The sequence below is a fragment of the Podarcis pityusensis genome (genome assembly GCF_964106645.2).
Source record: "Podarcis pityusensis genome assembly, chromosome: 7".
Lineage (NCBI taxonomy): Eukaryota > Metazoa > Chordata > Lepidosauria > Squamata > Lacertidae > Podarcis > Podarcis pityusensis.
The window spans coordinates 20464536-20488417 of NC_138031.1; the positions used below are offsets into that span (position 1 = coordinate 20464536).

Genomic DNA, 23882 nt, shown 5'->3' on the forward strand with positions numbered 1-23882 from the left:
TGGCACACATGGTTGTTTTTACATGCAACCAACTAAATGTCCTACAGTTTGCTGTTTATTTATACAGGCAAACATATGGCTGTAGCAGTGATAAATGGGTGGGCTATTCCATCCAAATTTCAAGGGGCAAACCCCGGTGGGAAATATGCTGTGTGTTAACAGGGCATACGTACAAATGGCAACGTGCAATGACACTCCTGAATAGCTCTAATACTTTTCAAAGGATTTTGCACAGGAGAACAGCCGAGTGGATTGTACCTACAATGAGCTAGCTCCAGCACTTTCTTCATCACTTGTAGAAGATTTACCAGCTAATGATACATTCTACTAAGAATTATTCAGGTGGCTGTAAACAGGAATTGTGCTAAGATGTTCACGTTCCATTCACTTCAGACAGTTATTGTTCTTAAAAATTAACCTGTTTATTATTTATTTATTAATTAATAAATAAGTAGGCTTATGTCAAAGAAGTTCCTAACTGGTAATTTGGTTAAAACCATGTATTGCAACATATATACCATTCCTTTGTAGGTGTAATTTCTTTTCAAGGGCTTGCCACTATCGAATTTTTTTTTTCATGGCCTATTCTCAAACTAACATTAACATCTAAACACCCAATAAATTTCCAGTTTAATGCTTTTTTTCTTTTCTTCAAGTACTATGGCTGTCCTGCATACGAGATTTCCTGATTTATGATGTGTTCCTTTTCTCTCATAATTAACACAATTTAGCAAATGTCTCATGACCCGATGACAAAATTTTGTGGTAAGACAGGTAATATTCCAGCTGGAACAAGACGGAAGAATTGTTAACCTGCCTTTGACCCCCTTGGACCATATTCAAAGATTAAGTAATCTTAACCCCAAATCTTAGAAGACTGAAGGTGAAAAATGGGGCCAGGTGTGTGTGTGTGGAGACAGCCCCAACCATATATTTACAGAGGTTTAACTGCTTAAGAAACTGATTATAGAAAAATTTCAAAGACCTTGTGCTTGATTTGAAAACTGCTAAAGGAATGGGGAGCTCAAAATAATTAGTACTATGCCTATTCCGTTTTAGGGACACTTAGGACAGCTCTGACATAAGACAGTAACAAGAGGAAAGGCCCTTGTTAACTTGAAAAATGGCTTCCTTTAATGACATTGGCATAGGCTTCAAGTTAGAACAAACAAAGCCCAATGGTGTCACAATCAATAAAAGCCTAGTTGGACATCTAAATCACTTCGAATTCTAGTTTATGACCAATTATTTTGTGTACTCCAGCATTAGGCACCAATTCAGCTGATGACAAAGCTTTTACTTCCCCGTCTCTCTGAAATCATGATTAAATTTTCTGTCCCAAATGGTTTGTAACAGAATCACCTCACCGCTAATAAACAACATGTGAATGCCTAACACTAGAGAATTTAGTCATGTGTCCAAAAGCATTTATCAGTGAAATTACTGAGTGGATCATATTAAGGGCTTAAACAAAAAACACTTAACGTTAATCAAACTTGCACCTCTCTGCTAAAATGCTTCCATTACAAACACAATAAACTAATTGAAGGAATAGGAACCTATATTTTGCTTTGATGTTAAGCGCACAGAACACAAGCGAAGATTCTTCAGTTTTTAGTGATTTAGATATATTGTAGTTTATGTCATTAGTTCACAATTAATTAGTGCAGTTATTTTAAGGGCCCCAAACAGTTAAGACAACTTTCCCCTTAAATTCTTTCCCCTTAAATTCCATAGTGGCCACACTACAACGTATATAAAACATCATCATCATCATCATCATCATCATCATCATCATTATTTGTTTTAAGGGCTGCATTCACCCTTATCCAACCCACTTGGAGCTGCATGCCCAAAGTACATGTGGCCCAAAGTGGGTGTGGTGATCCCAAACTCTTTCATTAACACACACACTGCCCCTCCTGAGCTGATCCACACAACTAGATCAACAGGGAGGTGGCAACCAGCATCCCCATTAGGGTACTGGGCTCTACCCACCTCTGCACTGTGTCTTGATTTTATTTTCCTTTTCCCTGCAGCTGCCAAAATGGATGGGGGGTTTTTTGTGTGTGTGGTTTTTTTTTGAGGGAGGGGAGAGAATTGATTGGGAGATTGGACCAGGCCCCTGAACTGGGGACTAGCTACCTTTGCCATACAGAATACGAGTCTCCTTAAAAGAATCATTTGGCATGTTCATTTTTTTTCATTTGTAAGATAGCAACCTTTAGCAGAATAGTACTTATTGAGAACAGATTCGCTCAATGTGAAGAAAGCCACCTACCAATTTTTCAGCCCTTTTGCTTCAGGCTCTTCAGTGGTTTCAGTGCAAATATAGAAACAGACCAGACCAAACCATACAATACGCACAGCTCAACCAGGATTTGGTCTTTATTCAGTAAAGATTCTTATAGTACATTTTGCCCGAGTAGGGTGTTAACTTGAGATTTTGGCCAACTTCTAATTTACGTAATTGTATCTCACATACTGAAATTCCCCTTGCAGTTTTCAGCTAGATATGGTATTTGTCACTTTTCTGCTAAAATACAGCTGAAGTATGCAATACATCACAAACATATGAAGTCACAAAGAAGTTCTGACATTTGTTTTAAATACATTTTAGTTATGTAAAATGTGAACTGTTCTGGTAAGTATCAACTGAGAGAGGAGCCAATTTGCAATTATTTTGATCCAGCTCCAACATAACTATGGAATTGGACCATAAGTTTACAAAAAAGGAGAAATAAAATACAAGCAGTGTTTTCAAATTTACACTGTGATCTTCAGAGATAAATTATATATACCATCAATTTAACAGAATCAGAGGAACAGTTCAAAACATCTCAAGACTGATTAAAGCTAAGCAATTAAATCCAACCAAATATCCCATAAATAATAGCTTCTTTTATCAAACTATTTTTTTTTAATTAAACTAAGGTAAGTTACTGGCTTTACAGTCAAACTGCAATGGTGCAATATGGTAATGTTCCCAGAAATTAATTATATTTATAGTTGAGCAGACACTTAAATTTATGCACACATGGATGCACAAGGATTCCTTCAGACTATACACTCAAAGGTTAGACAACTTTTGCAATATATTCATATCCTCTAAAAAAGATGGAAAACAAAATAAAATTCCTTTTGTCCTAATGTTATGTTATTCTCTGAAATCTTCATGACCTCTTTATGACTTTATCACAAACCCCTGCCTCCCCATTCCACTTGCCTACCACATAGGCAAACAAGGTGAAAAGGTCTATTGTAAAGTGATGCATGAAGCATATCAGAGTTTTAACACAATACTCACCTGGTAAGCTCTATTTATTTGGTTTGCTGCCCAACCAGCGTACTTCATATTATCTTTTTTCATTTTTGCACTTGCCTTGGAATTGGAAGCAATATGGCTGGCAGACTAGAAAGAAGACAAAAAAACAAATCATCAACAGAATCTTGCAAAATAAACCTGAATACACATGGAACATGATAAAACAGTGCAACGGGAAAAATGTGAGCGTAGGTATTAAAACAAAACACATTAAAGCAAAAATACATTTTAAGTTAATGGTTTTTGATAACAAAAAAAGCAAGTAAGAAACTGCACACTGTGGTTCTGCTAGTCTCTCTTTTGTTCCAAGGTAGGCACGGCAGTGAATTTTTAATATCTCTGCAAATAGCAGTTCCCCATGCCACTTTGCAAACCACTTTTGAGAGGCAGGGCAATGTCTAAATCAGTTTGTATATTGCACAGGGATCTGCTGTTCAAAGACAAACTCAAATGTTCATGATGCATTCGCAAGCCCTGAGTTGCGTCTAAAGCAGCTCTCTGGATTCCAGCCATACCCTTAACAAGTCAGAAAACTTGGAAGCAAGACTTCTAAAACCGAAGGCCTGAATGTGCATGAATATCATGCTATTTAAGTTACAAGTTCTAAAACACAAAATGTAACAACTTCAAAAGAAGATTTGCTGTTAACATTAACAAAGCAGGAATGATCTCGTTTCCAGAAAATGCGAACATTTAGGACGGCGCATCCTTACTGCTAGTTCTATGGAAATTGTTATTTGATCTGGCAGCGTTACAGAACCTCAAACTTGTCAACAGGTAGTAAAAGCAAGCGTCGCCACAGACCTTGAGAGGGAGAAGGTTTCATCTGCAGTTTCATAAGATAAGTCAATATTTGAGCCTCTATGCTGACAGCAATAAAAGAATGCTTTAATCGTTAAGTATCCCTATGCTTATAAATTCCATAGCACTGCTGTTTAAGTAACATTAGAAGGAATTTGTAGCACTATTATAAAAAGCGTGTAAGCTGGAAATCAGCACTTCAAATACCGAGAATCCTTTACTTAGTGCCTTTTTTTAATAAGAAAGCTTTGTCACTACAGCAGCTGTATGCGCATTATCTGTTCTTTGCACAACAGAACAAGAACACAAATGGTGGTTCACCCCAGAGTGCATTTGGTGATAAACTTATTTCTTTAAGTTGAATGCAAAATAGAGGGCTCCCCGCCCCGCAAAAAAGGCTTGAGGTTTGTCCAATTATAGTCCTGCCTTTATCTCCCAAGAACTTATCGTCAAGAAGGGAACCTCAGTACTGTTGCTTCTCTGTGGTAATGAGTTCTCAAGCCCAGTTTCCTAACAGGACATTCAGAAGGAGGAGGAAAAGGAAGGATCATATATCCTAGCTCCCAATCTTGACATGCAAGTAGAGCAGCAACCACATGAGAAGCTTGACCCATAACAAGTGAAAACAATGTGTGTGGCTCTTGCAATGTAAGAGTATGGATGGAAATGTACAGTACTTGGGCACAGAATGAAATAGATCTGTGCACTTATGACGTGATAGTTTAAGGACAGTTTTCTTGCACTGAAATTTTATCTGTATAGGAAGTCATCATGTACACTGGAGAATAAGTCTTAGCGTATCAAAACTCTTGAAGGTACCAAAATAAAGCCAGAAGAAAAAGGACAGAGGAGGAAGTGGAAGTTCTTTGGCGTGCACATAATCGGAACTTTTCATGCAGTAAAATGAGGCATGTTTACACTAAGAGTATAAAAAAATTCACAAGTCTTTCTCTCTAATGGATCCGTTTTAAGATCCTATTGAAAATTTGCAAGAAGCTATAGAACAATTTAATTAGTAGGAATTTTTAGCTACCTTAATGCTTCAGCTAAATACTTTTGTACTGTACTTGAAATAGAATTGCTAAATTAAATAACTGATTTAATACTTCGATGACACTAAGATGTGCTTGCCTATAATGACAGGAAGAGAAAAGTTGCTTTATTTGTTGGTGTTATATAAAGTTTGCTAAGGCTAGGAAGAAACAAGCCAAACCCGATATGCATCACACCTGACATCCCACTTGAAACAAGGAGCATGGCATGTTTTTCTGTCTCAACTCCACTTGCATAACTTTAAATATCAAATTAATTATTTGGGGGGGGGGGATTAAATGCCTTCATACTCACCATATAAAGTCCAAATAATGCTCTCATGTTTCTGTTGTTCAGCTTCAACGCCTGTGCAAAATATTTTCTTGAGAGCTCAAGGTTTTCAAGCCCTCCTTGGGTATATTTAACCTATTTCAAATGCAAGATTGATGAGCAAGTTTAATTTAACAGTATGAAAAGTTGCTCCACTTATAATAAATCCCAGAAATGGAAACGTGAGCTTTTCCTCTGAGAGTAAAAAGAGTACCAGACTAATGCAGCTTGAGGAATGGAGTTAAAACGTGTAAGGGGTATTTGATGCTTAACTAAACTATTAAAAAAGAACCAAGATGACAATTACAGTGGTACCTTGGTTTGCAATTGCTTTGGATTACAACTATTTTGGATTACAACCACATCAAAACCGGAAGTGTGTGTCCCTTTTTTTGGATTACAACCAATGGGGGGGGGCCACATGGGCGAAAGCACGCCTTGGGTTACAACCTGTTTTGGTTTACAACCAGACCTCCAGAACAGATTATGGCTGTAAACCAAGGTACCACTGTATTGGAAAACAAAACGTCTCAGTACAACTGTCCGCTAACCAAATATGAGGATGCAAGCCAGCGGTACAAAAAAAGAATGCAGTAGAAGCCGTGGGAGACAACAAGTGGGCAGACTGCAGGGACAACATGCCTTGCCAACTGGCCACTGAGCAAAGACAACTGCTAGCTACCCAGACTCTCCTGAAATACTCACCTCTGCAAACTGCTGGCAATATAAGTGGTTGTGGGGGTTAGTCATCATGAGTTCCTCCAAGCAAAAGGCTGCCTTTGCATAACTGAAGAACAAAACCAGAAAATCACACCTTTATTATTATTATTATTCTTATTATTATTATTACTAGTACTATCACCACTAGTGCAGTTACAGGAGCACAGCAATACAGTGGTACCTCAGGTTAAGTACTTAATTCGTTCCAGAGGTCCATTCTTAACCTGAAACTGTTCTTAACCTGAAGCACCACTTTAGCTAATGGGGCCTCCTGCTGTCGCCGCGCCACCAGAGCACGATTTCTGTTCTCATCCTGAAGCAAAGTTCTTAACCCAAGGTACTATTTCTGGGTTAGCGGAGTCTGTAACCTGAAACGTCTGTAACCTGAGGTACCACTGTAGTGAAGTTTTTATACTAAAAGTTTTCTTCTTCATACAGAAGAGAAAGCAAAAGCACAGGTAGTGCAGTTTATGCTTTATACTCTTCTGATATTAATATGCAAAGAGGGACTCACTCACAAGCAAGACACACTGCTCCAGGGCCCATCTGAGGCTCATTATCCCACGATATATGAGCTTTACCAGTTCCACTCCACACACTACAGCAGAAGAGGAGAAAATATTCCTGAAACTTGTTCGCACTTCTACTCTCTCCACCTCCCCCCTGCTCTGCAACACTTAAACCTACTATGTGTGGGAGGGACATGACCATGCCTTCCAAGATATAGGGCCATGTGGAGAAATGTAAGTATAATAATACGTGAGTAAAATAATTTTATTATTTGTACCCAGGAAAGTGTCTGGGCGGAAATTGCTGAAATGTCCGGGAAAATCTGAATGCATGGCAATGCATGTCAGAATTGTAGATTTTGGCGAATTCCCTTAAAAATAGCTCAGAAACTTAATTTTGCAATAAAAAATAAAAAACAAGCCCAACAACTTTTGTGTCCAGATTTTCACATTTTGAAATATGGCAACCCTATTTGTACCCCATCCATCTGGCTGAAACTAGGCTGTGCAAGGACACAGCCAGCAGTGATTCCTGCAATTGCAACAGCTGGGAAAGGAGTGCATTTGCTGTGAAGATGCTGCCAGCAACATCCATGCACAGATGATTTCACAAGAATATGACCAACAAGTGTTTCAAAGACATGCACCAGTAGTTGTGTGGCAAACTGTAACTGGAAAATGGTTAGATCCAAGCCAGTTTTAGTATCTAATAATAATAATAATAATACCCCGCCCATCTGGCTGGGCTTCCCCAGCCACTCCGGGCGGCTTCCAACAAAATATTAAAATACAGTAATCCATCAAACATTAAAAGCTTCCCTAAACATTTTCACCAGGGCAGCTAAGATCGGTGCCCTTCATTCCCATTAGCCTTTGCTAAGGCAGAAGGAAAAAATGCACACTCAAGACACTATTGCACGTTACCGCAGCAAATGCAAGCCCCAAACCCACACTCTGCTAATTAGTTATTATATTTCTAGTTATCTTTCAAACAATGGTTCCTATAGCAGCCTACATAAAACTGAAGAATTAAAAACCTTCAAAAGTGATGCTAAAATTCAAAATGATTACAAGAGCAAGCAGCAGTCAGGCTTACAAAGGCAAAGATAAGCATCAAAGGATGGAACAGAAAAGCACCACCTTTACTCTTAAAAGCAAGACCTCAGACTGGCCTTCAAAAACTCATTTAAAAGCAGAGCCACCACACAAAAAGCCTTGCTGTTTACTGAAGACAATCTGATATCAGTCACCACCATGGTCTCTTGGTCTGGTGGATTGATTTGAAGCATGGATAGTCAACATTGTGCCTTCTAGATTTTGCGGGACTACAACCCCATCACTTCATTTGACAAACCCTGCACAATCTCCCTCTGAAGGGGAAGGATGAGGTAAATACAAGTGGGAGGTGTTCTTTCAAATACCCAGGTCCTAAGCTATAGGACTGGGAGCAAGTGCATCTTGTAAATCACTGGAATATGATCAAACAGGCCAGGTTAAGAGTCTTGCAACCCTAGTTTGGATCAGCTGCATTTTCCAGACTGTTTTCAAAGCCGATCTACATACAAAGTATTGCAATAGTCTATGGACATTAGCCAAAACCTTTGCTCATGCAGCCCACATCCTCTGACACCTAGGAATTCTATATTCTTAGCAACAGGTGAGTCACTAGTGCATTACAGATCTGTCCTTGGCACATTCTCTGCCGTTAGAAGGACACACTAACCAAGATCATTTAAAGACAGAGGGTGGTATTCAAATAAGTTTTATCCACAGTAGACCTGCTGGAGTTAATGAACATGATTAAGTTAGGTCCACTAATTTCAACAGCTCTACTCTTGAGTAAAACTAAGCTGAACACTACCCAATCAAGCACGACGCTAGGCGTGGCTGAACCCATTTAAAACCGATTATCTTAGGCACGCTTTATTCTTTGCTAAACTGTAGCTTTTCTGCGTAGAACATTTAGAAGCAAGACTTGGTAATTACAGGACAAAACAGCACTTTCTATGAGATGGGAAGTAGGTGTTCATATTATTTGCTTTTTAACAGTGGTGGGAACCTGCAGTCCATGGGCAGAAAGCGGAAAAAGTGGGGGTGGAGTGGGGCACAATGCAAAACAGAAGGAAGTGTCTGAAAGAGAAATAGTAATTGGTTCTGGCCTTGGCCACTGCCAGTACGCAGTCGAACAGATTATGGCCAAGCGAATGTGGCCCTCAACAGAAAAAAGCTGTCCACCCCTGGTTTATTGTCATTAGTATTTATAATTTACCAAAACAGCATTTTGGATAGAAGTAAAGTGAGTTTTAATATAGAGTTTAATGTGCTTGCATTAATAAGTTCTTTTTCATTGTTATTTTTTAAGTCACCTCTAATTTTATCCACCCTGCCTTTCCCCCCTAATGTTTACAAACTTTGAAAATGTATGTGTGTGCACATTAGCCTTTTTTTCTATGCGGGCTTTAGTACAGGAAAGCTTCTGCCACAATAAAATTATTACTCTTTAATGTTGCATAAGAGACTGCTGTTCAGGATGTAAGCAAACTAATATGGATTCCATACATTTTGCTGACACTTAATTAAATAGTAAAAGCGGCATCCTACTTGATCCTCAGTTGACCTACTGAAATCAATCAGTGACTTAATTGCCTATTGATTTCCATGGGTCTACTCTGAGTATGACTTAAATTGAGACCACAAAGTTTATTATAGTACTAAATATTGCCAAAAAAATTAGGATGTTTGTTGCAGGACAATTTATTGACACACACTGGAAATCTGAACACTAACATTATCTATTAAATTCTACTGTCAAAAAGCTCACGTTATTTCTACTGTGAGAAAAAGCTGTTTTTTGAAACCCAATGGAATGGCTGCCTTTTCTCCTGAGAATCTCATTATTTGCCTATTCTCTGAAAAGGAAGGAAGGAAATATCGTAGTACAATTTAGGCCTGGGCTGAAAAAATAAAGACGGAAGAAAACCACAATTATTTGCCATGGAATGAAGGTCAGAATTAATGCCGTGATATTAGAAAACTTGAACTAAGGCTTTGAGCTAATCCACTCACACTGGGATTTCCTCTTGTCACTAAAGCAATAAAAAGCTAACAAAAACATTAAATATCCAATAAGAAAGTTCGTCCAACACTCAACATTCTTGACTGCATGGTGTCTTTTACCCAGGAGAGCAAACACCCATTTTAAACTTGCAGATTTTGAAGAAAGCACTAGAGTAGACTTTCAAACCATATCATTAGTATGATTCCTCAAAGAAGAAAATGCCTAAACCTTACATACAGTTCATGCATGCCACTTCTTAAATATAGAACATTTGTACCTGCATCTAGCAAAACAATTTAAGTAATGTTGCTAACCTGTCGGCCCTAGCTAACTGCAGCTGTTTTTCCCCCCCTGACAATTTCACCTACTAGGTGAAATTTATTCCCATCACTATTAAAACAAACACAAAAACAATTTTCTGTCATTTAAATAAAAAAGAAAATAAAGGGACCTGGCAGCCACAAAAGGCTTCTTAGGATATTGCTTATCCTACTAAAATGAAATTGTTTATTTTCCAACAGATGCCTTAGCTACTAGTTTCTTCCTTATACATAAAAAACACACCCTTAGTTATAGGCTTCGCAAATAACTTACTCGTGTTCATTGATGTAAAGTTCTGCGAGTTCATGCCAGGCTTCTTGGTCACCAACAAATCTAAAAACAAAACAAAACATGGAGAATTCTGTAAAATGAACAGCATGGAAGAAAAAGTAGTAAATCAAATGTAAATTCCATTTTAATTAAAAAAGATTTATCAGAATAGCAAAACACAATACGTATTCTTATAAAACACTCACTGTTCCAGATACTCATTCAACTCTCGGATGGCTTCTGCATTTTTCCCCTGGGCTTTTCGAATGGCAATCTTACGCTTTCTTGCTGCCTGTGGGTTGACATTAACAGAGGATTATGTGCTCATAATTCCCTGGGTTTTTGTGAAGCAGGCAATTTGACTGTGCAAATTATTATCTCAATGCCGGAGGAATTCCACTGCAGAGCAACTGCTCAGCTGGAGTTTATAAATATACCCTATGACATCCTGCTGAGAGATTTAAAAACTCCTTGCTGTCACATTGCGTAGGTTTTACTTTTCATGTGAAAACTGTATGGAATCATTTCAGCCAAATAAGTGACTGTCCAGATTCTGATAATTACAACGCAGCAGGGGATGCTAATCTTTATGCAGTCCAAGGTCTGCCATCCTATCAGTTCTTGTGCTCTGTGTCTCAGGGATAGCCAGGCACTGAGGACATTTCACTACAATTTCCCCTAGGTTTGAAAAAAAATATTATATTTAAAGTAGCATTACATAACTAAATAGACATCTTGGCTTGTTGCAAATGACAACAATGCTGTACGAAGGTTTTCTGACAGTACACAAAATTTTGTAACATTTCAGTTTCCCCTAACACAACTATTTCACCTTCAAGTTACCTGGCGGCTGTTTCATCAAATTAACAACTTCATAATAGGGAAACAAAGAGTCACACCCTAAAACTTTAGTCTGGGAACATAAGCCATCAGGCAAATTACCGAGCCAACTGATCCAGCTTTTAAAAAACTGTCTTCACTTACAGCCGCAGAGCTGACAGTTCATTACCATGAGAGGGGTTCTTTCTTTCCACCTCTGAATGCCATTCCTTCAGAAACACACAAGGAGGGCCTCCTCAAATGGTTTGGAATCAGACTTTCCAGCGGCTGCTGCTCTATTTGTAAACCACAGAATTCCCACACAACAGAAGCTATTCAGACCCCTAAGCCTCCTGCTAAGGGAAACCTTATATCCTTTTCTAGAGCACATGTATAAACTGATCATTATCTTGCACGAACTCCTAGCAGACATTTGATCACATCAGAGGACTACAAAGTTTGGTCGAGAGTGTGTAATACCAGGTTCTAAGGTCACCTGTATCATGCAGTAGATGGAATTCCTTGCTCTACAACCAAGCAACTTTCTTGAACTCCAGGAATTTTAATTGTTCAATACCCCCCTTCTTTTTGCAACCTCAATCCCCTCAAAAATAATTTTTTTAAAAACACCCCTTCAAAATATGTTTTGAGTAGTGAAACACTACTGCTATATGTCAATATATTAAAGTTATATTGTCTATTTGCATTAGATAGCGATATATTAAGTTACATTGTCTATACTGAAAGCCCATGTTATGTTATTACTGAAGGGGCTTTTCTTTGAAACTCTGTAAAATTCTGAACTCGATAGATCTTCTGTTGTTATAACTTAAAATACCTTTCTGTGCTTGGCCAACTGGCTTGCATATCACCAGTTTTAAGAGACTCCACAGTAATCAAGCATTTATTACACCCCTCTAAATATGTGACGCCGTTCATCTCCTTCAACAATCCAAGTCAGATCATAGCTCCAAACATCTAGAGCCCTGACTGCTTATAGGTACAGTGGTACCTCGCAAGATGAATGCCTCGCAAGACAAAAAACTCGCTAGACGAAAGGGTTTTTTGTTTTTTGAGCTGCTTCGCAAGACGATTTTCCCTATGGGCTTGCTTCGCAAGACGGAAACGTCTTGCAAGTTTGTTTCCTTTTTCTTAACACCGTTAATACAGTTGCGACTTGACTTCTAGGAGCAACTCATAGAACGCGGTGTGGTAGCCTTTTTTGAGGTTTTTAAAGACTTTGGTGATTTTTGAAGCTTTTCCAAAACTTTCCCAACACTGTGCTTCGCAAGACGAAAAAACCGCAAGACGAAAAAACTCGCGGAACGAATTAATTTCATCTTGCGAGGCACCACTGTATACTGCCAGAAACAGACGTAAAATGGTTTGTGCCCCATCCTATTATACTATCCACCATCCCTCATGGAAGAATGGGTACCCTCTAGTTGAAAAAACATGGAATTGACTGGCAGGTTTAGAGAATCAAAGCTATTTCATACACTGCAATTTCCAAAATGAAAACTAACTGCTGTATTGAAAAAGCCATAACTATTCTCGCTCTCGCTCTCTCCCTCCCTACACACACAAACACGCATAAAAGGTCTGATGTGAACTACAGTTCAGTATTCTTTGCACAATCCATACTTAAAGAGAAAGCACAACCTACTGTTCCTATATTATAGGACATACAAACTGGCAGCATTCAGACATCACAATAAATCACAGTTAACAGTTGGTCATTCACGAGCCAATCACACCCACTTTACTCCTCCCCACTAATGCTGGGGAGAAACAAACCATAATCCCTTGCTTAGTGTTATGTCTGAACCTATGGCCAAGGTTTGTTCTTGGCTTACTGATGGTGGTTTGAAGAACAGGCTTTTTATCCTATTCCAGTAGTATAATGAATTTAGCTAAAACTGTTTGGAATACTTAAGATGATATTTAGGTGATGCAATTTACTTAGCATACTTGCTCCAACCTCGACTGTCTATAGTCTTTTCAAGCCAAGTCAGTACTGTTTAACTCAAGCTTCACATAAATTTTTAAAACCTGCAGAAATTCTTGTTGAGATCAAACCTGTCTATCATCTAATCATTTCAACAGAAACTATTATTTCTGCCCTACTATGTATTCCATTACCTGTTGCATTAAATGTAGAACAATATATATTTTTAAAATAACCAGAAAAAGGAAACCCATTCATCTCTAATTGTATGACAACTGATTCATGGAATTGCCACCAGCGGAAAAGTATTCAGATAGTATTCTTCACTAGGTGGGTAGGAAAGTGAGAAAATGATTCACTTCAATAAGCTAGAATGTGTCTGTAAAAGTATTTGGAATTCATCTCAAAACAAGAGATTCTTGAGAACTAGTCTGACATACAAGAGGACCCCCCCCCCCCGGCTTTTCATTCAAAATGTACTTCAGGACCTGGTCAAAATGTGTCTGCAACCAGATCCGTTTTGCTTGACCGTGCAGAACTGGTGACATAGAATTTCCCCCTATCCATTTCCCAGCATTCAGAACAAAACCCTACAGAGATTACTGGCTGGCTCTGTAAAGCCATCATTCTTAATGGAAAGATATAGGTCATCTTAAAGGAACACTTATGCTATAATTAGTATCAAATGAGCCAAGGTGCTTTAGTATATCCCATATTTCTTTATTAAACAATGAACCATTCCAAACTATTCGTTTAAAAAAGGCCAATAATCCCCAATTTGGCTCAAGAACTAATCCTCCATTTGTCATGATTCTTTTTTTTTTAAAAAAAAATAGCCTTAAGTAGACTCAAAGTGAAGTGAGGATTTGAACATGTGTCAACTTCTGCATTTGATTAACAAGAGAAACTGACACTAAATTTGGAACGAGCTTTTACCAGGAGGGGGTTTTGAAGGTGATGACTTTCATGAGAAAGAACTCTGCTACATTTTAGATTGAATTTAAAAGGAAAAAAACACACAAAACAAAGCAGAAAATATGTAAACCTGTAATCCTTAACATTGCTCATAACATTGCTTTTTAAAGTGAAGATTAAGTTATTTCTCCAAAGATGGAACACTGGATTCCTCTGGATTTCTGTAATGTTAAGGAAGATACCATTATGCTGGGGTGAGGATTTTTTTTACTTTGGACTCAATAGTTTCATGGCAAACCTCCAGGATCCGTGTATTAAAAAGAAGTGTTGCCAAAGGAAGAAAGCTCCTTGGCATGGAACACAGATCACACGTGTACCTGCATGCATGATGATGGCAAAGTAGCTCATAAAATCAAAGAGCCCAACTCCAATGTAAAGCAGTACCACTGCATATCACAGCCACTGTTGGCGTCACTGAACTGGTGGTTGCGGACTGGTCAGTAAAAGTACATTTGCTTGACATTAACAGTGACAAGGTAGAGATTCCCTCCTGATCACTTGTATCTTTATGCTGTGAACCGCCCTGAGATCTTTGGATAAATGTCTTAATACAGACAGTGACCAGTTTAGGCTTATTGGAATAATTTTTGTTATACAATTTGGACAATATTTCCGTGTTCAGCACCCACTGACCAGTATCTGTCCTGTGACCAACATTTGAAATAAAAAGCAAGTAAGTTCACCAAAGGAACATCAAAAAGCAACAGCTGAAACAGTCAGTCTACATTCTAACATACTCAGGATACAATACTGAAGTTTAATATGCATGTACATCTGAATCTAACACATATTTGATTCTAGACTTTTAAAAGATTATCATACTTACTCCCTCTTATTTGCAAAGTCCCCAACTATGAAATAACATACTTGCTTCATACATTAATGCCATTAATTAAGACAGGGAGGAGTCTTAATCTTATCTGTAATATATATTTTTTAAAATCATCTGTCCTCCTTGCTTTGTGAGAGAAACAAAGCAAAGAACATTTTGAAAGAGTATGATCTCCTTTTACTCAGAATCTTTATTATGCCTTAATTATAAAAATATATTATACAAGTGCTTCTTCTTTATATGTTAACTGTTCCAAAAATGAATTTGTAAAGCAATGAATTTGAAGAACACTGGAAAGCACAACTGAGACCTGAATACTTCTCAATTTACTAAAATTATTAGCATGTCAGAAAACCAGTGTTAAGCATAAAAAACCCTGAAACACAGCAGTATATGTAACACACAGGGCTAGGACTTCCACATTTTACTATAATAATTGTTGTTGCTTATATTTGTTAAACATTGAAAAACAAATTTATATCTCAATTTCATATAGTAAATAAACATTTTAAAGGATTATCACCTCCTTTTTGTTGATCCATGCATTATGATGGGTACACAATATTGGAAGGTTTTCTCTAACTGAAATGACTGAAACTTTTTAGGGAGGTAGGAAGCAATGACTCGTTTCCAGAAGTTTAAAATCCCTAAGACCAGGAGATATGGGAAACCAAACGCTGCACTCATTTTCTCTCACTCACTCAGTTTCTCCTGATATGATTGACTTTCAGAACCCAACTTCATCTGCTTTTTTCCAGTAACTCAGGATCACTTTTTGGAGAACGCTCTTGGTGCAGTGAATTTTCAAACTGGAAATCTAAAAGACGCACATCAAGAGCTTGGAGGAAGAGATGAATTCCTTTCCAAGGATTCAACTGGCTAAAGCTAATGGAGTATAACAGAACCTGGACATACATAAGACATATTGCTCACAACTGTTTTTTCACCACATGTCAAGGCTACATGGTCCTTGCATAGCACCTGAACTATGACTTTCAAGTGCCTCATTTTTAATTTAGGGTTTTAAATGACCCTTTCATATTAATTTAGAAACTGAAGTCTTACTTAAACAGCTCTTAGCAAATGCTAAAATGTTTGCTCCCATCTTCATTTCATAGCTGTAGAATGCAATAATGACTGGCGCTAGGATGCACTTTTCTATTACATAACCTAGTTTACAACTCTCTGTACCCTAATGGAAAAAGCTGTTGGATATTAAAGTTGTTTTTAATCCTTGTGCAGCCCCTATCTTTCCTGTTTCAAACTGTCAGCTCCTGCAATGCATGATTTTTACATGACTTATGTGAACAAAAGTCTATGTTTCACTTGCCAAACAAGAGAAAATGTTTAATATATCTAAGCAACTCCATGTGTCAGCACACCAGAAGAGACTGCTTTAAGCTCAAGTTAGTGCCAAGACAAACTCAGCAATAGTTTCAGTTTAAAACCATGAAGCATTTATTTTCCTACAGCAGCCATATGTGCACATGGAAATAATTAACAGGTAGATGACATATAAACAACTCCAATACCTGACAATTTATCAAAACTTTCTACCTAACCTTCATTCTTTAGAATACAAAAATCAAACTAGCCAGTACCTAAAGAATAGGAATTTCTTCAACATTGTACAAATTTTAAGAAGCGTAAGAAATGCAAGTAATCAGATGTTCTAATATTTCAATATGTAATAGTACTCTTTTCAGAATTACTGTCTGGCAAATTCAGGATGCTTTTGGAAACAGTAAGAGAGGATTCATAGTCAGCAGAAATAATATAAAAGTACAAAGATGGGCGTGAAATGAACAGTGTCATTTTAAAAATGTTTCCAGAGGCATTATATCTTATTGTTTATTGGAGGCTTCATTGTCCAATAGATATCTGTCACAACACATAGTATGAAAAAAATAATTTTCTACAACCTTGTAGCCAGCATGTGAATGCATTTCCATATTACCTATCTTCCTGGACTATTAAAAAATCATGTTCTCTACAAAGCAACTGGCATAATGCATGAATTCAAATTAAACAATATTTTCAACTGGCCCCAATATGACAACTACTCATATTAAGAATGCACTGAAAGGAGTTTTGCTTTTCATCAAAATTACTACTTTTGGTTCACCATGTTCAGCTGGACTTGTTTTAAAAAGGCTACAAAACTGTCTGCAATTTGGACCATTTATTTTCAGCTAACAAGATTATTTAGATCCATTTTTTTCTCCCAAACCAATAAAGATTTTTAAGACCAATGCTACATGAGTAAAGTTCCAATCAACCCACTGTTTTTAATTTACAGCTGCTTCTCTGTCTCAACTCAGAAAGGGAAAAAATATGGTTAAATAAAACTCACATTTAAACCTCCAATCTAGTAATAGGAAAGCATGATTCCAACCTTTCAAACAATAACTGGCCCTATAAAGTTGTCTCTTCATTTACAGCTAATCCAAGAACATGGAAATTAAGCCTCCAATCAAAGTTACCGACTTTCAGTGCTAAAATTTTCCAGGAAACATTTTACAGTTAACATAGACAGGTAAAATGAGCATGAGTACACATTCTATCATCTTCATTAGAAGGACTAGCCCTAAAAGCTAAAAATAAATACATACCTTGTCTTCTCTAATCCACTTATAAAATGGAAGGCTATGACTATTTATATTAAACTGAAGGCTGGGCCCATTTAAATTAAACTGAACAAGAAAATTAGTCAGATAGATTCCTGAGAACAAAGGGCTGGAGCCAAAGGTGTCCTTCCATGAACAAACAGAAAGGAGACAATGTTCATTGATTCACCTTCCTTGCTATAAACCCATGTACTACCTCTCACGCTGTTTTTGAGTTTTCTCCAGTCATTTAGTCCAGACTATGGTAGGGAGGTGGGAAGGACAGTGAGAACTATCTCTCCCCATTTCACTCACCTCTGCTGAATACTGCTGGATGAAAGGCCCTTCTGAGATTGGAAGGGCATCCCTAGATTCAGGCCAGATTTTCAGCTATTTGCCATGGAAATTGAAACTGTTTTAATCTCTGATTGGGAAACACGACAACACTTTTTCTACTTGTTTCAGCAAACTGTGCAGATCTACTTCACTTCCCCCTCACAAAAAAATAACAATTGAAAATTGCAAACTGGAAACAAACTGGAAAGAGTTGAAAACTAATACACTGAACTACTGTTGTTCTTTAATTTGCCTTCTGAAATGTGCTACATATATTGGTAGAGGTGAGAAACATTGATATAAACTCAGTACACTATCAAAGAAATATATTAAATTCAGATATTTCCCACTTCAAATGTCAGATATTTCCCACTTCAAAAATTTTAACCCAGGAAGTTCAACAGTACTGGCAGGAAGTATGTAACTCAAATGTCATTTATCTGTTCAACTTACAGTATTAGTTGAATCTTCTTGTAAAATCCTGTCATATAGCTGGATTGCATCATCATACCTGTTATAAGGCACAAACAAAATATTTGCAGCTTAATTCAACACAGCTCTAGCAACTCCATATAGAGCCTTTCACCCCAACCAAGCAAAAGACGCACAGGGACACAACTGGTGCACACCAGGTTCCATTAAACTGAATGGAAATATATTCAAGATTCAAAACTCACCCCTCTGCATGTGCAACTCATTGCACGTGATTCAACCTGGATGGCAAACTCTGTTCAACATCTTACTCATTGTGTTCAAATTTGGTTGTACTTTTCAATGTGTTTTCTGTATTGTTTGTGATTACTTTTGTTATATTTATAATTATGTAAATCCTTTCATGTTGTAAGCTGCCTCCAGCATAGTTTTTAACTATGGGAAGGCAGGATACAACTAAAATGATGATGATGATGTAACTCCATGGGTGGGTTTGTTTCTTGTTTTCCATTACTGAAAAACTGTTCTAAGCTGTCTTGAACATCATTTGATTTCAAAGTAATGGGCTTTGAATCTTAAAAATGAATAAAAATATACTTTTATCATCAGCTTTACTTTCTGGCCAAGACAACAAAGGAAAGAGCTTCAAGATTCTGGACCACTCAAAGGATCCACTCAGTCAGTACTATATACTCTGATTAGCAGTCACTCTGCAAAATTTAGAAAGCCCTTCTCACAGAGATGCCAATAATTTAAACTGAAACTTTGGGTGGAATTCAATATAGTGATAAGAAGACTGGGGAGGAGAGCTAAGAAAGCCCTGTTACACTCATGGGAGTCCTTGCTCTGGTTTCTGCTAGCAGAACAAATAATTTGATTCTGGCCCACTCTGTCCCTGAAGCATGGCTTCTCTTCTTCATCACCAGAATATTCTCTCTTGTACCGATAATCCTTTCAAAGAACAGCCTTCAAACATATGTCACATTTTCAAATGCTTTCCTTTGCCATATTCCAGACCCAGTATTAAAGACAACACTGGGGCAAGGGGAACTCCAGCTTGCGGGAAAGCAGGCAGCCATGTCACATGCTTACATTCTATTTTACCTCCAGTACATACAATCTAAATTTCCTTATGGGAATGCTACCTGCTGCCTTGTGGGACATCTTTGGGAGAAAAAAAGCCTAAAGAGTAAACCCTAAGCAAATTGGGAGTGGAGTCCCTAAGACGGTTGGGTGGCATCTTGGATGGCCTGCTTCCGTCAACTCCTGCAGCCAAGTTGGAGCCAAATGTATTGCTTGCTTTCCTTTGTAACACATAAACAAAGCCAAGAAGAGTCTTGTTGCCCAGGACCTCCATACACACTGCCCAGGCTTGCACCCTGCAGAGAGGTCACTGCGGTGGTGCTAAAGTAGCAAAAACAATGTGAGATGCAGCAGTTACAAGTTACTGCTCTCTGCAGCCACAGCAGGCGCTGTGATTTTCCAGCAACTTGACTTCACTCCCGGAGGTGCCCTCTATGGTTTCTCAGGCCAGACAGATGCCAACAACAATTAAAAAATGAATTAAGAGGTCTCAACTTCTCTCACCCCCCCCACCTTTATCAAGTTTGTCTCTCTCACACATACCAGAAACATTTTAATGAATTTTATATGGCCCAAATCTGGGCAGCAGATTTAAAATACTGAGGACCTGTTTATGATTATAACTGTGTGAAGCTAAGAGTCCCTTTAGGGTCCCATTTATTTCACTATCAGAAATGTCTGCTTTCAACTGCTTCTATAAAATCTAAAGTAAAGAGACTTATTTAGGAAGAAACATAAATCCTCAATATTCCAAATCTACACTGGAGTAGATGAAATTATCTTATGAAGAAGGACCACCACTGAAAGAAAGTGACTGTGTTATTGTAGTCTAAGGTGGTTAATACATTTTAGAAACTTTGTACATAAATTTTTTAAAGTGTCTTATGTAACAACTATATCAAATTCTCTAAAATATTTCCATGCTAAAATTTATTTGTATACAAGTGACAATCCTATCTCCATGTGCACAGAATTTACTCCCTTCACAGAAATGTTGATTGTGGCAGATTTTTTTTTAATGCAGTGTCTGGAAAAGATTTTTTAAAATGTAGTTACCTCTCCATGGCTTCAAATCGCATGCCTGTTAACCGCTTAACTCTATGGCTCCCAGGGAATTGCCGTCTTAGCTCTTGAAGACAAAACTGTATTTTTAAGAATAACACAAAGAAAAAGGGGGAGGTAAAAAACACAGTTTTCTTTCAAGTTGGAAACCAAAATCTGAGTGATGTTTATTTGAGAACAGTAACTGAGAAGCTCATTTGGCAGCAGTCTCGCTTAACACATCACTAAAGTACCATATCAACACTTCTTCAGCAATGTTTTGAGAGATACCAGGACACATAGACAGAACCCAGGTTTCATGCTACAAAAATATCCTGTAGTCAGTTTAAAAAAAAAGACACCCCACTCCCAAACAACCCTACAATTTATAAACAAGGTAATTCTTTTGAGCTTCAACCACATAATGCAATTTGCACTCCTGTGGAGAGTTATGCAATGCAGAGAAATTAAGCCCTTAATTGACTAAATCTACAACCTAGAAAGTGACTTTTGAACAGTTTATTACTGTTTTGAACAGTGACGAAGCAATCATGATGTACCAAAGGAAGGTGATAGAAGGCAATAGCCAATAAAGGTTAACAAGAACGTGTATCAAAGTTTTAGTAATAACAAAGAAGGAAGTGTTCCTTGCAAATCAACTCTAGGGGTAGCAATTGTGATACTCTGTTTAATGTTGGAACTCCCAACTCCCAGCAGCCCCAGCCAACACAGCAAATGGTCAGTGATGAGGGGAAACGAAGTCCAACAATATCTAGAAGGTGTCGTGCTGGATATTCCCCTCTAGCTTATTGTGCCCTTTGGTATACATTTTGTGTCAACGCTCTAAAATGGGCACATTCGAGTATTCTAAGAAGTATGGTTTCAGACCCTGCACAAATTGCATTTAACTAAGGTAGCTCAAACTCATGACAGACTTTCCTGCTTTCCCCCCTTCTATTCAATTTTCTCATTTAAGGGGGAGGGCAGCCAGAAAGGAAATGAATAATAAATATTAAAGGCAACTGCAAACAAGGTCCTACTTTCATCTAAGGCAAAGAAAATGCAGACACTATCTTTTCACACACAAGTATTGCAGGTGGCTGTCCCAAGCAGCCGTGAATTTGACCTCATGGTGTGCTCTTTTGCCACTGTCTATCAAACGAAGGATCTTTATTTGTGAACTAAGGTCATGCATGGAGGGAGAGAGATACTGCAACAAGCTATGAACAGCCATTATGTGGTAGAAACAGTCCTAAAAACTACGATGAATAGCAAATAGAAATTGCAAAACACTTCATCTGGAACCAATGGCACCTATTTTTTCATAACAGAAGCCTCACACTTGTTGAGTTTCCTAGTCAGGAAGTTAAGAGCGCAAACCCCATTCTGGTATCAGGTGCTTGCAGCTGTGGCAAAAGATTAGTCAGAATTATGGCTATTTTGAATGTCCTTTCAACTAAGTATGCAGAACAATAAAAATCATAAGTTTTCATTAAGCCTTTAAACTGTTCTCGGTGTGGAGACCAAATAGTCACAGTGCTTGCATAAGTTTTCATTAAGCCTTTAAACTGTTCTTGGTGTGGAGACCAAATAGTCACAGTGCTTGCATCATGCTGTGTTTCTTATAGGACACTTTGGGGCCAGAAGTTCAAACTTAAAACTACTGCAGCAATTATTAGTGTGTTTTAAAAAAAAAAAAAACAACAACAGGTGTGAATTTGTTGGTTGGTTCCTTTAGGAAACCCTTCAGTAAAACAAAGGGAAATGTTCTTCATATCTATTTTTATTATGTGTTCTAAAATATTTCAGATAACTTCACTACCACATATGAAAACATGATAACCATCAGCGCAACATAGAAGTTTAATGCAACTTTCTGCCTTCAAACTTTCTTGTTGATCCTGTGAAGCCACAGGGAACTAAGGATGATTTTGAAGGTACCGTATTTTTCGCTCCATTGGACGCACCGGACCATAGGACGCACCGGATCATAGGAGGGGGAGAACAGGGGAAAAAAATATTTTCTTGTTCTCCCCCTCTAAAACAAGGTGCGTTCAAGGTACATTCACCAGAGCTTGTGGGGCTGGCGGTGGGGGGAAGCGCTGCTTTCCCCCACCGCCAGCCTCAAAGATCCCTGAAGCCTTTGGAGCTCAGCGCCCCGCTGCCCTGCACAGGTTTGCGCGCAGCCGTCCCCAAGCTAGAGCAGCGAAACGGAGCCCTCCGTCTCGCTGTTCTGGCTTGGGAACAGCCTTGCTAGCTTCTGCAGGACAGCGGGGTGAAGGCACCCCGCTGCCCTTCAGAGGCTGTGCGCGCAGCCGTCCCCAAGCTAGAGTAGCCAGACGGAGCCCTCCGTCTAGCTGTTCTGGCTTGGGAACAGCCTTGCTAGCTTCTGCAGGACAGCGGGGTGAAGGCACCCCGCTGCCCTGGAGAGGCTGTGCGCACAGCCGTCCCCAAGCTAGAGCAGCGAGACGGAGCCCTCCGTCTCGCTGTTCTGGCTTGGGAACAGCCTTGCTAGCTTCTGCAGGACAGCGGGGTGAAGGCACCCCGCTGCCCTGCAGAGGTTTGCGCGCAGCCGTCCCCAAGCTAGAGCAGCGAGACGGAGCGCTCCGCAGTGCTCCGTCTTCCTGTTCTGGCTTTGGGCTTAGCAGCGCAGCCTGCATTCGCTCTATAGGACGCACACACATTTCCCCTTAATTTTTGGAGGGGGAAATGTGCGTCCTATAGAACGAAAAATACGGTAACTACTTTATGCTGGCACCCTTACAGCAAAACTTTCTAGGATTAATCCTCACCCGTCTTGACTTATAAGAGCAACCAAGGTTGGGTTGGCTGGCTGGTTGGGTCCTGGCGTTTGTGATTCGCTGTGAGCTGCATGTTAAAGAAGAATATGAGCAACCATTCTTGGGGAAGGGCCCACCAGACCCAGACAACTGTGCCAAATACCAATTAGTTACCAATATGCCTTTTTGTGATAAGGTGCTCCAGTGGATGGTGGTCATACAACTCTAAGGCCTCTTGGATGAAGCAGGTTATTTATATATGATTTCACGTTAGGGTTTGGTACAACACTACCTTTGGCAACTGTTATTCCAAGTGAGAGTGCACAACATGCAACCATGTTGATTCCCCTGGCCTTCTCAGAAGCCTTTGATACCAGTAACCATGGTATCCCCTCTGGACGAACCATCTGGGGTCAGAACTGGAGGAATTGCACTGCATGCAGGCTTCTGTCCCTATCTTGACAATCAGTTCCAGAAGTTGGTACCCAAAATATTATTACTCTTCCATAGTATAAGATCACACTATGGTGATCCACAAGACTCCATTTTGTCCTGATACTATCAAAAGAAGATGCTGAGTGAGGTGTCGTCATTATTTCTCTATTTTATCATATCCAGATGAAGCTGCAGATGTGCTAAATTACTGCCTGCAATCATCAATGGA

General features: G+C 38.7%; 1 protein-coding gene across 2 annotated transcripts in view; it reads right to left on the bottom strand.

Moving 5' to 3' along the window:
• Positions 1-2355: 2355 nt before the first annotated feature.
• EMC2 (ER membrane protein complex subunit 2) overlaps positions 2356-23882 on the bottom strand; it is a 37081-nt gene continuing 15554 nt past the window's right edge. For both annotated transcript variants that reach the window (XM_081012839.1, XM_081012840.1), the window contains exons 4-10: positions 20454-20539; positions 18336-18393; positions 10573-10658; positions 10370-10429; positions 6194-6275; positions 5474-5584; positions 2356-3412 (exon numbers count right to left, since the gene is read on the bottom strand). In XM_081012839.1, the coding sequence (XP_080868965.1) occupies positions 3284-3412; positions 5474-5584; positions 6194-6275; positions 10370-10429; positions 10573-10658; positions 18336-18393; positions 20454-20539 (612 nt within the window). In that variant the 3' untranslated portion in view covers positions 2356-3283. The remainder of the gene's footprint in view (positions 3413-5473; positions 5585-6193; positions 6276-10369; positions 10430-10572; positions 10659-18335; positions 18394-20453; positions 20540-23882) is intronic.